The sequence below is a fragment of the Phocoena phocoena genome, chromosome 2 (assembly GCF_963924675.1).
Source record: "Phocoena phocoena chromosome 2, mPhoPho1.1, whole genome shotgun sequence".
Lineage (NCBI taxonomy): Eukaryota > Metazoa > Chordata > Mammalia > Artiodactyla > Phocoenidae > Phocoena > Phocoena phocoena.
In genome coordinates, this window is record NC_089220.1 from 41,270,360 (window position 1) to 41,286,766 (window position 16,407).

The 16,407-nt window shown below is 39.5% G+C and overlaps 1 protein-coding gene across 2 annotated transcripts in view; it reads left to right on the forward strand.

Moving 5' to 3' along the window:
* The window catches only part of RTN1 (reticulon 1), a 240,239-nt gene that overhangs the window by 208,783 nt on the left and 15,049 nt on the right, over nucleotides 1–16,407 (forward strand). For both annotated transcript variants that reach the window (XM_065870847.1, XM_065870848.1), the window contains 2 exons: nucleotides 13,112–13,319; nucleotides 15,862–16,000. In XM_065870847.1, the coding sequence (XP_065726919.1) occupies nucleotides 13,112–13,319; nucleotides 15,862–16,000 (347 nt within the window). The remainder of the gene's footprint in view (nucleotides 1–13,111; nucleotides 13,320–15,861; nucleotides 16,001–16,407) is intronic.

The following is a 16,407-nucleotide window of genomic DNA, read 5'->3' on the forward strand; positions in this document are numbered from 1 at the left end:
GTTGGTTGGGCGGCTAAGACATAAAATACAATAGTCTAGTTCAAATTATGTGGGCCTATTGGAAATACAGCTGTCAAAAGTAAATAAATGAACCTAATAAATTTAAATGCCAGGAAATAAGAAATGTATGGCCATTCAGGGGGCATAATTTTAGAGAATGATGTCAACTACATGAACTAGCATATGTTTTATACAGGAGGCAGCTGTGAAAATTCTTGGTAACATTTCATTCTTGTTATGTGTTTAGACTCAGCCAGTTTATTCCGTATACACACTCAGCATACATCTATGGCTTGAAAGAATACCAAGTTTAGTTGGACATAACAAACTTGGTTTTTAGACTATGCTTATGGATTTCCTCTATTCTTACCAAAAGTAAGTACCAAAAGTGGCAGATTTTCTGCCTTATTTGTATAAGATGTAAGACACTATTTCATCACAGTCCTATGTGTTTTGCCTCAGTTGACATTCTCATTGGGGGGAGGTTAAAAAATGTGGACATTTATAATCAGAAAATAACACAAAATGCCATAATTTGTCCATTGAAGACAATCGTTTTCATTTCCACTATACAGCTGCTTACGAAGATTGATTCAGGATCATTGAGGGTCTTTCCTACTCTGTGACCTTTGATAGTGTTCAGTACCATTGATTTCCTTTTGTCAAATAGAACAAAGCCATTATCCTGAAAATTAACTAATAACTGGGTGGGTGGGTTTATAGGCATGAAAGAGAAATAATAAGTAAATTATTCCTGTTTCTCCCTACTAGGAGAACTTTCACCTAAACTAAAATCTACAGTAAGATTCTTGTTTAGCATTTTCAGTGTATCTTCATTTTAGTTCCCTCATTATCAAAAACAGTTGTTCTTAACACTGGCTGTATATTAGTATCACGTGGGAAGTGTTAAAAACCATGGAGGATGCCTGGGCCCTACCCCTAGAGGTTCTGATTCAGTTGAGCCAAGCATCAGTATTTTTCAAAAGCTCCTCAAGTGAATGTAATACATAATCAGGGTTGAAGCCACTCATGTGTAATAATTCTTAGCCCAATCCATAGACCAGCAGAGCAAGGTCTAGTATACAAATGATGAAATGGGTGTGATCAAGGAGCAGCTGTGAATGCAGTTAAAAGAAGTAAGTATTAACATTGTTGATAATGTCCTCTGAAGGTATTAAGAAGTGAAAGTTTTGCTTGGAAAAGGGAATAAAAGTGAGTTTCTGTTTCCTCCATGTTAAACAGTTCCATGGAGAAATTTGCAGCCCATTGGATATGTCATGAAGACTGTACTGAAACTAATACAATGCGTCCTAAAAACTGTAGTATACATGCAAAAGGAACCTTATATTTATTTTACTAATATATATGATTTTAGCTGTAGAGAAGAATGTTTAAAGAGAGACTAAATTCCACATTATACTACATTACACACATTCTGTTCCCAGTTTAAAAAAATGATGCTCATACCCAATTGGTTAATAAACCAAAGCCCAATCTACTCAGTGAAGATGAAATAAGACAATAACCTAATAAAACATGGCAATCTTCAGATTACTAAGTATTATTATTATTAAATATTAACATTTATTGGGCACTTTTACTGAGTGATTTATTCGCATCATTGCATTTAATCTTCGTGAATCCTATGATGTGTGAGTTGTTTTATTATCCCATTTTACAGGTGATGAACTGAGGCTTCTGCCAAGGCACACAGCTGGTGATGCCAGAGGCTGGATTCAAGCCTAGGGCTGTCTGACCCCAGAGCCCCTTGATTCTTGCTGTTTTACCATCTGCCTCCGAAGTAGATGGCTTCTTCCTCAATGGTTTTTCTAAAAATGTGAATTATCTAGGTAATGGGGGGTGTTAATAACCCATCACATTTACATAGTTTTCATTTTGCCAAACATCTTCTCATTTGAGCTTTTCAGTTTACTCTTGAACAACACGAGGCTCAAAGAGGTTAAGTGACTTGCCCAGAGTTTTTCGATAAGTGGCAAGTTGAGTAATGAAAAGGTGACTCTGGCCGTGAATCCAGAACTCTTCCTATCTCAACGCTCACTACTTCTTTCACTAATGCTGAGTTACAGAAAGTGAACTCTCCTTTCACCTTCAAAGATATTTTCACACAGGTTACCTCTTTAAAGACAAAGCAAAATTGAGCAGTTGAGGCAGTGATCTTGACCAATTTATGCCATTGTTGTCATCATCCCTATCATCAACTCATCATTAAAAATTCTCCATCAGGGCTTCCCTGGTGGCGCAGTGGTTGAGAGTCCGCCTGCTGATGCAGGGGACACGGGTTCGTGCCCCGGTCCGGGAAGATCCCACACTCCACGGAGCGGCTGGGCCCGTGAGCCATGGCCGCTGAGCCTGCGTGTCCGGAGCCTGTGCTCCGCAACGGGAGAGGCCACAACAGTGAGAGGCCCGCGTACCGCAAAAAAAAAAAAAAATCTCCATCAGTATTATCCATGTGTTGGTCATTGTCCTAAACTCTTGTTACATATCTTAATCTCATATCTTCCTGAGATTATTGTGTTACTCTCATTTTATAGAGGACGAAACTGAGGATTTTAAGGCTGAGATGGCCAGTAATTTGCCCTAAGACTTAGGTGGGTCCCAAACGCAGAGCAGTCTGATCCCCAAACCTACACTTTTAACCACTTTACTATACTACCTGAATCCAAATGGTACTAAGGCAGGGGAACAAAGTTTGACTAGAACCACTTATGCATATCATTTCACTTGTGCTCCAAAGATTGCTGTTTTCCAGGTATCGCTGTACATGACAAGTTCACGGGCAGGACACTTGGCAATGTGGGGGGGCTGAGGCTAGTGGTCAGCTCCCACTTTACTGCACGTGGCAGCATTTTGTACTTACAGGTTCCCCTGCCTGTAAAATAGTGAAGGGTGAAACACTTTCCAGGAATATAATCTTACATGCTTCTGATTTTGTTAGAAAATAAAATATTTTGAAAATTTTATGCTGGCCTACAGTTCTCTGTGGAAACACTCTTGAGGGTAGTCTGTTCTCAAAGGTGCTAGTTCAAAATGGCCAAGCCTCCCCAAATACACAGAAGAAATGTCTGTTTTAGCCACAGGAATTGAAAGAAATGCTTGTATTTTGAAAATGGCACTTAATAAAGACAGTTTATCACACAGAACTAAAGGCAGACCAATCCCACCTTTTATCAAAAACAGCATTTTACTTGGATTCAGTATTATTAGAATACTTGTGCAAACATTACAGCATAAATAATTTCATTTACAAACTCCCTCTCTGCAGATTGTAATGAGGTCTGATGGGAAAACTGGCTTAGCTGAGGATCTAGGGATTTTTTTTTTAATGAAACAAAACTCTCATTGTACAGGTAATATACCAAACGTACATAGGTATTACTCCATTGAAAAATAAAATTCTCCTTTTTCATAATGTATTATCATTTCCAAGAAAATCTTTATAAGAGAATATTTCAAAATTTGGGGGTAGACTAATGGCCTTATTGGTTTTCTAAAAATAATACATGCACATTATGAAAATTTCCATGTCTACAAAGAGTTTCAAATGAAAGCCACAAATCACCCAAAGTCCTACCACCTAGAGTTAATTAATGTTAGTATTTGCTGAATATCTTCCAATATCTGTATACCATATAAAATGAATCTGTAGAACTTGGTAGGGAACAAAAACAGCTTTTATTAAACAAGATTGTACATATCTCAAAAAGTATTTAAAATAATTTAATGGGAGAAACTGACATGAAAGAATTGCTGAACTTCAAATATATATCTTTACATTACGAGCTATTCCTTACTAAAATTAAGAAAAAGACTATGATAAATATCAATAGGTTAGAATCATTTTTTATTACATGTTGTGGTTTTAGACTGTACAGATGGACTCTCTGAAGTGTTGTTTTTTTTTTGCGGTACGTGGGCCTCTCACCACTGTGGCCTCTCCCACTGTGGAGCACAGGCTCTGGACGCGCAGGCCCAGCGGCCACGGCCCTCAGGCCCAGCCGCTCCGTGGCACGTGGCGGGGCACGAACCCACGTCCCCTGCATCGGCAGGCGGACTCTCAACCACTGCGCCACCAGGGAAGCCCTTTTTTTTTTTTTTTTTTTAAAGGAAGAGCCACCATGGATGAGAAAGATTGACAGAAATGCCATGCTAAATCCACATCTTCAAATCTATGGTTTTTTTCATAGTTCCATGAACTAATATTTCTTTCATTAAAAACAATAATATTCCTGATACGCCATCACGAAAGCATTAATTATGATTACCATACATCAATAGGGGTTGTGGATGAAATCTTCTGTCTTCTGCAGGCCCTTCCTTCTTCATCATTTTTAAAATGATGCTTTCCCTCCCACTTTCTTCTTATAGTATTTGCAATTATATTCTTTACTCAATTGTTTTTCCTCTTTAGAATAATTAATAAATTCAGGAACAGAATCTGTGAATTGATCTATTTTAAGTTCACTTAAAATAGAATTCTAAAATCTAATGAAAGCTAATTAAATTTACATCACCACCAAATTTCCCATCCTTCTCAACCTGATGTCCTAAGTGGTGTGCATATTTGACCATGTATTAATATTTACATATTGTCACCTTTTCAGTTCTTATGAAAGTACACACAGCCATTAAAAGAAACATGACTACCTTATAATTAAGCTCACAATTTGAAAGCTAAGAATTTGACATTAATAATTCTTTAAAAGCAGTCTTCTGCCTATGTGATAGATAATACTAACTACATTAAAACCTTGATCGTTATAATTGTATTCTAAATTTATAGCATATATTTCAAATAAGAAAATAAAATTGTTAGGAGTTTTAGAACTTAGAAGTATAGAATACTATTTCCCCCAAGTATGTTTGAGCTATAAACTTAAATCTGAGCAATTATCTTACCATTTCACAAGATAAAATCCTTAAATTCTTCCTTATTTCTTGTGTTGCCAAAGGGGGGAAATAATTCAAGCATTACGTACAAGTTCTTTGCCCAAACTGGTGTTAATGTTGAACAAATGAAAAGTAGAGAATGGACTTGAGGACACGGGGAGGGGGAAGGGTAAGCTGGGATGAAGTGAGGGAGTAGCACTGATATATATACGCTACCAAATATAAAATAGACAGCTAGTGGGAAGCAGCTGCATAGCACAGGGAGATCAGCTAGGTGCTTTGTGACCACCTAGAGGGGTGGGATAGGGAGGGTGGGATAAGGAGGGTGGGAGGGAGAGCAAGAAGGAGGGGAAATGGGGATATATGTACACATACAGCTGATACATTCCCTTTGTTATACAGCAGAAACTAACACAACATTGTGAAGCAATTATACTCCAATAAAGAAGTTTAAAAAAAAACAGACAAAAATTTTAAAAAAGTACAAATGTAATAAGAATTTATTGCAGTTACACCCATTTCACAATGGGCATACTTCACATGTAGTCATATTTTATCTCCTGCCTTCAGAATCATTTCACCAAACTGCAGATCAAATCTAGTGGTAATAAGGGTCAGGAAGGACATAATATTTTATTGAACAGAACGAAGTTACCGTGAGAGATCATTCCTTTTCCTCGTCTTATATATCTTTTTAGTTCAAGAAATATTTTAGCCATTATGGTCTTTGTCAAAATTTTAAAATATATTCTTTAAAAACGAGAGAACCAACAGCAGTCTACCTTCTGTTCCAATACAATGATGGATTTTAAGAAGGTATGGCCCAGACTTAAGACTTTGTGGCTAATTATGACATACAAACCAACCAATGAACAGTTTTGTATTTTGATCCAGTCAGAAAGCTTATTGAAGAAAGAAAAAGCACACAAAGACATTCATTATTCAATACCTTGAAAATCTTTCTATGTGCTTCCCTCAACTACCATGTGCCCAAAGCCTATCTTTCTCTCCATATGGCCGTGTCTTCCTTTAATCCTAAACGAGCCTATTTGCTGGAGGTTTAGCAGGAGAGGCTGACCACCCATTCTTAAATACTGGGCCCTATTGGTTCATTTCCTGGCCAGGCCTACTCTACCAAGGTGATAATGGCTTAAGCATCATTGTGTTAATTTCACAGCATGGAATATGGTCCTAGTAGTTAGAACTAGCAAACAGGAATCACATTCAGCTGTTAAACCCAGGAAAATGGTAAATCCTTCATGAGTATAAACGTAGTTTATGCCATCAGTCTAATCTGAAGGGTAGTCATTAGAAGAACATGTTTGCTTTTGTCTCCCATGGAATAAAAGTCCCAGAGATTGTTGCTAGCCGTGGCTTTGGCAATAAAATCCTTCATTTCTCATTGTTCTGCCAAAGCTGATTAGAGTAGAAGATCATCTGTGTGGGTTAAATGCTGTGCTCTTTTACTCTACACAGAGCACCAGGCTTAACATATATTCCCTTTCAGAGCATCCACAGAATTACTTAACCATCTAGAAAATAATGTTGGCATTTTTCTCTTGACAGTCAGATGGGCTGCATTTAAAAGATGTGAAGGAAGGACCTAGAAAATGGAATCACTGCAAGAGTCTTATCTACAAAAGTGTCTTCTAGCAATTTCCTCTCTGGGCTCAGGGCTCCTGGATTACCTTTTAAATTTTTACCTTATGTAGGAGACTGTTTCATGGCAAATGAAACTTATGGATTAGTTGACCAGAAGATGTCATCTTTGAAGGTCTCTGTGTATGTTTAAAGTATTTTATTACATCTATTTCCATTATGTTTCTCTAGTTTGATGGCAAAATGAGGGAATAAAGTAGAAAAAGTTACTACTATTATTGTTAACTTTTTGTACTGATACTTTATTTGCCTAACAAAAATCAGAGTAATGGACTTTTCTATCACTGCTTTAGACACTGAGTTGTAAAGAACTGAGGGTTTTCTAGCCTTGTAATCCTGTTCACAAGGTAGTAAATTATTGGAGGCTTGCTGAAAAGTAAACATAAAAGTCAAAGCATATCATTTTTCAGTACTTCTTTTGATGAAATGCTGATATCATTTGTGAACAGGAATTTCACACATTTTCTTTTCTGACCTGGCCTTTGAAAAGGTAGCATTAATTTGTCACATAGCAAGTGGTGCAATGCTGCCTGAAATCTTTTTTGGACCAAGATGAAATATAAATAAATACATTTAAGAATATGGTGCAGTAATGTAGATAATTGTGCATAATTTATTGCCATTTTATATATTACCCACATTTTGCCTTATAAATAAAATATGAATAGCTGCACCACTGTCTTTTCAGTTCATACATTTTTGGTATACTTTCTGAATGCTAGAGTCACTATTGGATCATTTAATTCAATACATTTAAAATAATGTCCCAATCCAAAAAACTTTAGACTGCAGCAAAGGGCTTTCTTTCTAGAAATTTGACATTGAATTCTGTTTCCATTTAGGTATTAATTCAAACCTTGGATCACTTCTTCTATTTTATTCTATTCTTGCCTGGATTATGGAAATGAGAGTAGCACTGATTTCTGCATTTGAGATTAGGATTCTTCAAATCTGCCAAATCTTGCCAGTCCACCCTGCTAAGTCAGCCCCAGGCAGGCTGCAGAGTGTGCTCCCACATGTGGTTTGGGGACAAGGATGAGCTCAGCAAGCCCAGTCTATTTATTAGATTGATAGAACATACGGATCTCCCATTTCATTGCATTGCTCCTTGGTTTTTAGCAAAGTAATTTAATTTTTATAATTGGCAAAGCAATACAGTAATTTACCTGTCCCAGCGAGTATGCTTAGTGAACTTAGTGAACTCTCACCTAGCCTTCCTGTATTAGGAGGATATTGAAAGAGACAAGCTATCTACTGCTGTATCCAAAGGCTACTTGTGATAATTTACTGCAGTTATAGAGATACTTATGTTTTTACTTGGATTCTAAGGAAGCTTTATTCAAATACCCATTTTTCTGGACCAGATACTATAAAGCTTCCTACACAAGTTTACATCACTCTAAGCAAAATTAAAATGTGAAAAATCAGCATTTATACAGCAGCTTGGGAACACAGAAACTCTCTTCTGTGATCACACTTCATCACTTCCTACCCTTCCCACTGAATCATCAGGGCTTCAGGCTGTTTGCCGGCACTCGGGCCACACACAGCCCTTGCCATTCTCCCAGCGCGTTAGTTCCCAAAGGTCTTCACTCTTGTCATTCCCAGCCTGAGCCCAAGGTTGTTCATTTCAATTCTGTCCTTTTGGATCTTTGACTCCTCTAACCATGCCAGTTCACAAATCTGGGCCAGCCCCACAATCCACAGATCAGAACACTCAACCTTTAACCCTGTTGACTGGATCCACAGAGATCCTTGACTTTAACCAAACCCTCTTTACTTCCTGGAAGCCCTTTTATTAATTTCTTTTTGAGTCCTACTGTATTTTTCTAGATCAGCGCTGTCCAATAGAAATATAATGTGAACCACATATGTAAGTAAAAATTTTCTAGTGGTCACATTAAAAAGTAAAAAGAGGGCTTCCCTGGTGGTGCAGTGGTTAAGAATCCGCCTGCCAATGCAGGAGACATGGGTTCGAGCCCTGGTCCGGGAAGATACCGCATGCCGCGGAGCAACTAAGCCCGTGTGCCACAACTACTGAGCCTGTGCTCTAGAGCCCAAGAGGCACAACTACTGAGCCCACGTGCCACAGCTACTGAAGCGCGTGTACCTAGAGCCTGTGCTTCACAACAAGAGAAGCCAGCGCAACAAGCAGCCCAAGCACCACAACAAAGAGTAACCCCCGCTTGCCGCAACTAGAGAAAAGCCCACGCACAGCAACGAAGACCCAATGCAGCTAAAAATAAATAAATAAATAAATTTTAAAAAATAAGTAAAAAGAAACAGGTAGAATTACTTTTGATAATACACTGTATTTAATCCAGCATATCTAGAGTATTAGCCTTTCAACAACAGAAAATCAATATAAAAAGCATTAATGAGATACTTCTTTATGTCCTTTTTTGTACTAAGTCTGAAATCTGACATGTACTTTACTCTTGCAATATGTTTTAATTGAGACTAGCCACATTGCAAGTGCTCAGTAGCTACTGTGACTCATCACTACTATATTGAACAACGCAGGTCTGGACCTCTCCTAATCTCTTCAAGCCCTACCCCTATTCTCCTCAGTCTCAGGGGACCTCATGACTCATTTTCCAGGGAAAACTTGAATAAATCTATCCCAAGCCACTTGATATTATACCCTATCCACCTCAACATATATCTGTAGCCACACCAATACTTTGACAAAATGTTCCTCCATCCTTCCCCACCCTGTCATTCTTCTTCCTTTGAAAAGAAAGAGCTGTGACTGATCCCATCCTTTCCCCACCTTCTCTGAGACTTTGCTCAAACAAATATCTTCTCTTTCCGGGGATCTTCACTACTCCCTTTTCACTAACATTCCCAGGTTTGCTCAGCCTTAAGATTTGCTTGTTGCTACTCCCAAAACTACCATTTTCTTTACCATCTTCTTTATTACTTTGAACTTCCCACCACTGACCCAAACCTTTACAGTAGGGCTTCCATCCTCACCAGCACCTAACACCACTCTCCCCCCAGTTCTGAGTGACTCCCCAGTCTTCAAAACCAGTGGTCCTTTCTCATTTCTCATTTCCTTCATTGCATCTACTGCATTCCACACTGTAGCCTACCCCTTCTGAAAGTTTCCTTCTTCTTTACTGCCAACCCCTTTCTTCTGGAAGTTTCCTTCTTCTTGACTGCCCTAACCAACACTCTTGTGGGACCCTTTCTAATACCCAGACGGGACTCCTTTTACAGCTTTACTCAATCCTTTGAATCCTTAACTATGGTTCATCCCTTATTGCATCCGTTAGTTTCTCCTCTCTTGGGGGTTTCCTCTACTTTCACGGCTTCAATCATCATTTCTACTCAGAATACACCCAAATGTAAATATTCAGCCCTCTTAGCTAAATGCCAGTCCTGTACTTCCAATTCTCTACTGTACATATCCATCTGAATATCACATGGATATTACTGTCCGTTTTAACTCAGGGCTACTGTGACAAAGCCTATAAAAAGAAATCATTTTATTTCCAAGCCTCTAAAAAATTAATAAGTATTGTGTGTAATTGTCAGTTACATCTCATTTGTGATCCCTGTCCCATCTCTGCCCCAGGCTGTGTCAAGATGCCCTGCTTGATGTCATCACAGCAGAACCTGGAGGTATAAAAATGAGTGTTAGCTTTTTCTCAAACCAGTTCTCCCTCAGATTTCCTGTTTTTGTCAGTGATACTAATCACTCTGTCACCCAGCTTTGAAATGTTGCTTTCACCCCTAATTAGTTGTTCTTCCTTCCTCCCACAGCTAATTAGTCACCATTCTTGTCAACTAATCCTTCATAATATTTCTCTGTATCCACCCCATCTCCTTAACAAATTGTTAGCCACATTATCAAACCATCCCACAACCTCTTTCATCAATTCCAGTACTGTCCCTTCTTTGAACTCAACTTTTGCCACGTCTGACAACACAAGGTATATTGGCATTGATGCAGCATTTAAAAAAAAAAAAGAATGTTCAGTCTTCCCGTCTAGATCTTAAGTTAACATAAAAGCAGGAACAAAATGTTATGACCTCTTCATTCCTGTGCTTACTAAATAAACAGATGACCAATAACTGTTTACTATTGATAATGACTTGATTGCCCTTACAAAAAAAAATCACTATAAATATCTAGCTCTGGAAGCAGATTGAAATATAATCAAGTTGCCCCAAATTAATTTTGCATAGTTTGGGGGACAGTTAACATTCAACCACATAACATGAGAGAGGCAACTGGCTTTTTTTTTGTTTTTGTTTTTGTTTTGCGGTACGCGGGCCTCTCACTGTTGTGGCCTCTTCTGCTGTGGAGCACAGGCTCCGGATGCGCAGGCTCAGTGGCCATGGCTCACGGGCCCAGCCGCTCCGCGGCATGTGGGATCCTCCCGGACCGGGGCACAAACCCGCGTCCCCTGCATCAGCAGGCGGACTCTCAACCACTGCGCCACCAGGGAAGCCCGGCAACTGTTTTCTGAAAAAAGCATCAAACTTAGGGTTTGATCTTGTTTCTCCTATTAAATAGTCAGTATGCGAGTTTCTTAACTTCTGGTTTCCTTGCCTGTTACACACTTGTGTAATGGAGTTATTGTGAGGTTTAAATGAACTAATATCTGAAAGTGCTTTGAACATTTCAGAATCTGTGTAAATAGAGAATCATGTCACAAAGTACCCAGAATCAACATCCATTGATGTTTTAAGATACAACTTTTGTTAACTTCCCAATTAGAAACCTCCAGCAATTTTATCAAGTTGATTGAAAGACCTGTTGTGTAATTACCCTACACCAAACTAACGTTACTTAGTTAACAGTTATGTTCTATGCCCACAGCTTCTTCTAGTGAAGCCCCTACCTGGTGCCTGCCATTCTTGGGCTGTTTGAACAGGGGTCCAAAGATTCAGAAGGTTTTTTCTAGAGGCCACATCATTTTTAACAGGTGTTATGCAATTTGTTAAGTGGGGATTCACTTGAAAATAGCAAATTCTGTCTCCTCTTTGCCTGAAAACTACTTGCAGTGTCTCCGTGCCCCTTTACATCATCTCAGGGGTGGGTAAGCCTACCATCCCTAGCACTGTGTACCCCCGTAGCACAGATCATGCTGTCTTATAATGTGTTTATTTCTAAATGTGTCTGCCATGGGAATCTGTGGGCATCATAAAACAGAAGATTACAATTTATTTATTTACATATGTTTTCTTTTTTAAACAATTCATTTATTTTGATATACCTGGCACTTAGCACAAAGCATGGCACTTAGTACTTGCTCAGTAAATACTGAATAAATGAGCAAATGTGGAAGAGGTAACACTGCGGGTAATGGTGATGTTTTAGTCTCCTTTTTATTCTCCTTCCCCACTCCCCTACACTTAACAGAATAAATACTAAGAGGCTCCTAGCCCATGGGGGCCTTTAGGCCTGCTGGTCTAGACTTAGGCCTAGGCTTACCTCAATTTGTTGTCTCCAGAGCCACTCACACCCAGGGGGAAGCAAGGCTTCTGTGGAGATCCCTTCTTCTCCCACTTCTGTCATCTACCCTCAGGGGCCCAGGGGTTTCTTGTGTCATGTCTTCCCAAAGATTACTCTTCTCTGCCTGAAAAGAAAGAAACCATTTGTTACTTGCCTAATTGAAGAATAAATTTGCGTACATTCTTCAGCAAGTCTTCTATGCTTTTTTCATAATCTAGTGACTGGAATATTTAAAATATTTCCATTTTGTATCATATTTGAAGCACTATGGCTTTATTCTTTTGAATTTAATTTTTTGTTTCTGAGTTGAAAGAGGCAAATAACTGAATGATAGGTGTGATGTAGATTTTAAAGCTTGTATTCCAGATTTTTTAAGTCACAAAAATGTAAGTGAACAAATCATATGATTACAAAATGGTTTAATCCAAATTCCAGGTATTCTTGAGAAAGCTACTAACCCTTCAGTTTTGCTCATTTTAGAGGCAGACCATATCTCTATTCAGAAGCCTTTGGCATTAGCTGGGGTCTCCCAGACCTGCTGCCATGCTTCTGAAGGTTCCACTTCTCCAGAACCTCTGTTTTCCTTGTTGCTGCCCCTTGTCAGCAGCAGGGCCATGTGTACGACTGATGTGCTCATCTACGGGCCACCATTGAGACATTGAATTGTAAGCAGGGCATCAAGATGCGTACAATCAATGCCATCCAAAAGAAGAGAACAGGTACTTCACAGAGTCCTCTGAATTTTCAATCTTGTTTCAAAGTCACATAATTAAGGCCACTGTACAGATGTAGCCCACTGAGATTCACTCAGAGAGATATTGTCACTGGAGGTTCAACAGCCTATTCTTATCTGTGAATTTACTGATTGACCTCAGGGATAGAAAAGATTCTTCCAAAGCAAAATGGGATGACAGTAAGTGCCCTGGGAATAGTGCTGTGTCTATTCATCTGTGTTTAGGAATCCAAAAGCTGGTGAGAACCTGTAGCAACTGTGGCTTTGCAGAAGGGGCTGCAACAGCTCCCCCAGTGGTACTGCCAGTGTTAACTGGTGTGTGTATGTGTGTCTCCTCCCTACAGCTATTGACCTGCTGTACTGGAGGGACATCAAGCAGACGGGGATAGTGTTTGGGAGCTTCCTGCTGCTACTCTTCTCCCTGACCCAGTTCAGCGTTGTGAGTGTCGTGGCCTACCTGGCCCTTGCTGCGCTCTCAGCCACCATCAGTTTCCGCATCTACAAGTCTGTTTTACAAGCTGTGCAGAAAACCGACGAGGGTCACCCTTTCAAGTGAGTGCCCCCACCAGACCAGCCCTTGCCCCACCTCTCATGTGGCTCTTTCGTCTGCCTCTATTTCAGCTCCTGTGCACTATGGGTTGTGCTTCTCTGACACCTAACAGGCCTCATAGAGTCTCCTTTAATGTTCTCTCTCTTTTAATACCTAATGTTTCTGTTAAATTTCTAAAACAAACTCATTTATCTCTATTCTAACCCTTACTGATTTATTAGTAGTAATAAAGTAACCCTTTATTACCACTAATTAAATATTTATCTTTAATTTAAATTTATATAATTTATATAATATAAATTCTTGTGTGTTAATTTGTAAAATGTGAAAACATTATATTTAATATTAATTTTATATTATTACTACTAATAATCATAATTCATTATATGTATACAATGTTTTATAGTTTGAAGTGTTTCAACAATTATTCCTCCCAACTCTCTGAAGAAGGCAGAACATTATAATCCCTATTCACAGATGGAAAAACAGAGGTTCTAAGAAGTAAAGTGACTTACCCAAAATCACATGGCAGTAAATAGCACAGGGCCAGGACTGGAGTGTTTGGATTTTTATTTCTCTGCTCTTTCCAGAAGTTTAAAATCAAAGGGCCAAACTTCTGAGGGATGCAAGGTTCGTGAACAGTATTATGCACCCTCTTCCATATTTTTATACAGGGGAAGTCTAACTAGAATGAACACTGAAGAGGAGGATTTTTTTAAGGCAGTGTATTAAGAGGATATATGAAATGTGGCAGAGGGAGATGTTAGCACTTCCAGCTGCATGCTCCCCAACTCCACCCCAATTTAGTTGTGAGTATAGCTTGTAAGCCCCAGGTATTTTAGCACTGACTGTCAGAGTCACCCCCTCACCTGGTGCTGGCCCCAGAGTGCAGGCCCCACTACAGGTGTCCTCACCTCCTGGAACTGACGGATATTTCTGCATCCCGAATGAGACCTGTAGATACTGCTGCATGATGGCTTCTGAGCCAGCCCCAGTAATTCACTGGGGATGCCTCTGAATCCTTCCTGGCTCACCCTCACCAGTCAGCTGAATCAAGGCGTCAGGGCACCAGGTTCTTAAAAGAGGGAAAAGACTCCTGTGTTATGGGGCCTTGTTGACAAAAGGGAAAATGCCATGTTTCAGACTTCTCTTCCCAGCCTCTGGTTCCTGGCCTCAGTGTCAAACACAGTTACAGTCTGTTCTTTCTCGCCCTTGGGATGTATTTGGCCTTCTTCTAATGCAGAGTTAATGGGTTTTCTGGGCCATAACTTGGTTACACATGTTCCCATCCCAAAAGTGGGAAGAATGGAGAAGTGGAGTGTCATTTTACCAGGGTGAACACTATGCCTACTTCAGTGACCCTAGCCTGTGACCAGTATCCACATTGTTAGAGTCCTGCCCTGCCCCAGCCCCTATCCTTAGCCATCTGAGAGAGGCTGGTTTCTGCCATGTTCTTGGATCCAAGCCTGTCAAGTTACACTGAGAACTCATCTCTCACTTCTCTTATTTCTTCTGTAACTACCCAGTTGTAGGACCAAGAGTCCAACTGTAATTAGCTCAACTACTTTATCTTCCATTAGGAGACATTTAAAATGTAAAACACCCCTTTGGCTGAATTGTTTTTATCAGCAAAAGGAATATATAACTCAGTCCATTTTGAATCAAAACATATTATCTAGACAAATCAGTTTTTCTATTTTTTTCTAAAAAGCCAAGCATATAAACATAAATTCTCTAAAACTCAAGCCAAATTCTGTTTTACTCTTTTCTTCTCAATCCTCAGAGTTAGGTGAGCACTTTAAAAACTCTAGAAATATCCTAAAAATAGACAACATCGTAGAGTGGGGGAAGGAGAGAGAGAGGATGGGCCTGGGGAAGGGGGGAAATGGCCAAAACAGGAGGATGGATTGATTTTTATATACTTGAAGAGTTTATCTACCCAAGAGTTCAAATTAACCATTTGAACAAACGGAAAATGCAACTACTAAAAATACCGCTCTTACTAGAACCAGTAAGCATTTTAATATGGTGCAGCTCACCTGCATTTTCAGAGTTCTCTAGATGAAACCTGAAAGTACTTTCCAGAATTTAAATGTGAAATCTTAGAGTTTTGATGACAGATAATAATTGGCAGCTAGGATTTTCAGATATCTCAGTTATTTAAAAAGACAATTCATCTTCATGCAGCCAAGAAGAAAGGAAGACTTTCACAATTGCCTGGTGGGCCAGAGATATACAGAGAATTCAGCAAATGAGCTGGTTTGGATTGACTTTTCTCTGTTCTCAGCCAGTTGCTCTGAATTATCAGCTCACACTGTAATGTTGCCTATGGGAGACAGAAGCAGTCAGAGTGCCCCACTAAGTGCCGTGATTCCTGTGTTCCCCAATGCACCGGCTGTGTGTGTGTGTGGTGCCCTGTAGCCTTCTGGCTGGCATGAATCCTTCAGGATGACCGGGCTGTTATCCTCAGGGTTGGAAAAGGAAAACTTCGCTGTTTCAGGATTCCCTTTGATGGAGTTCTCTGTGGGGGTCCTTTGTTGACAGGGCCTACTTGGAGCTTGAGATCACGCTGTCTCAGGAGCAGATTCAGAAGTACACAGACTGCCTGCAATTCTATGTGAACAACACGCTTAAAGAACTGAGGAGGCTCTTCCTTGTCCAGGACCTGGTGGATTCCTTAAAAGTACGATTGCTTAAGGCGTTCCGTTTGACGGTCTTGGTTTTATTTTCCCTAACAGTGTAACATTATAAACTGCGACACAATGGAGAATAAAATAACAAGTGCTAATTATATTCTAGAGTCAGAAAATCTCCAGCTGTACAGTACCATGGAGCTCATCCAGTCTAATCCCCTCATTTTACAGATGCTGGAACTATGGTTCAGAGAGATTAAGGTACTTGCCTGAGGTTGCCAAGTGAGTCACTGATAGAGCTGGGATCAAACCCAGGTCACACAGCTTCTAGTTCTGTACTTTTTACAATATCCCAGGTTGCTTCTCCTTACCATTTTCAATTCCTCAATTTCCTAAAATTATCTTAAAAATTAAAATCTAGTTTAGGGAATGTAAAAAATATATATGCTTTTTCTTT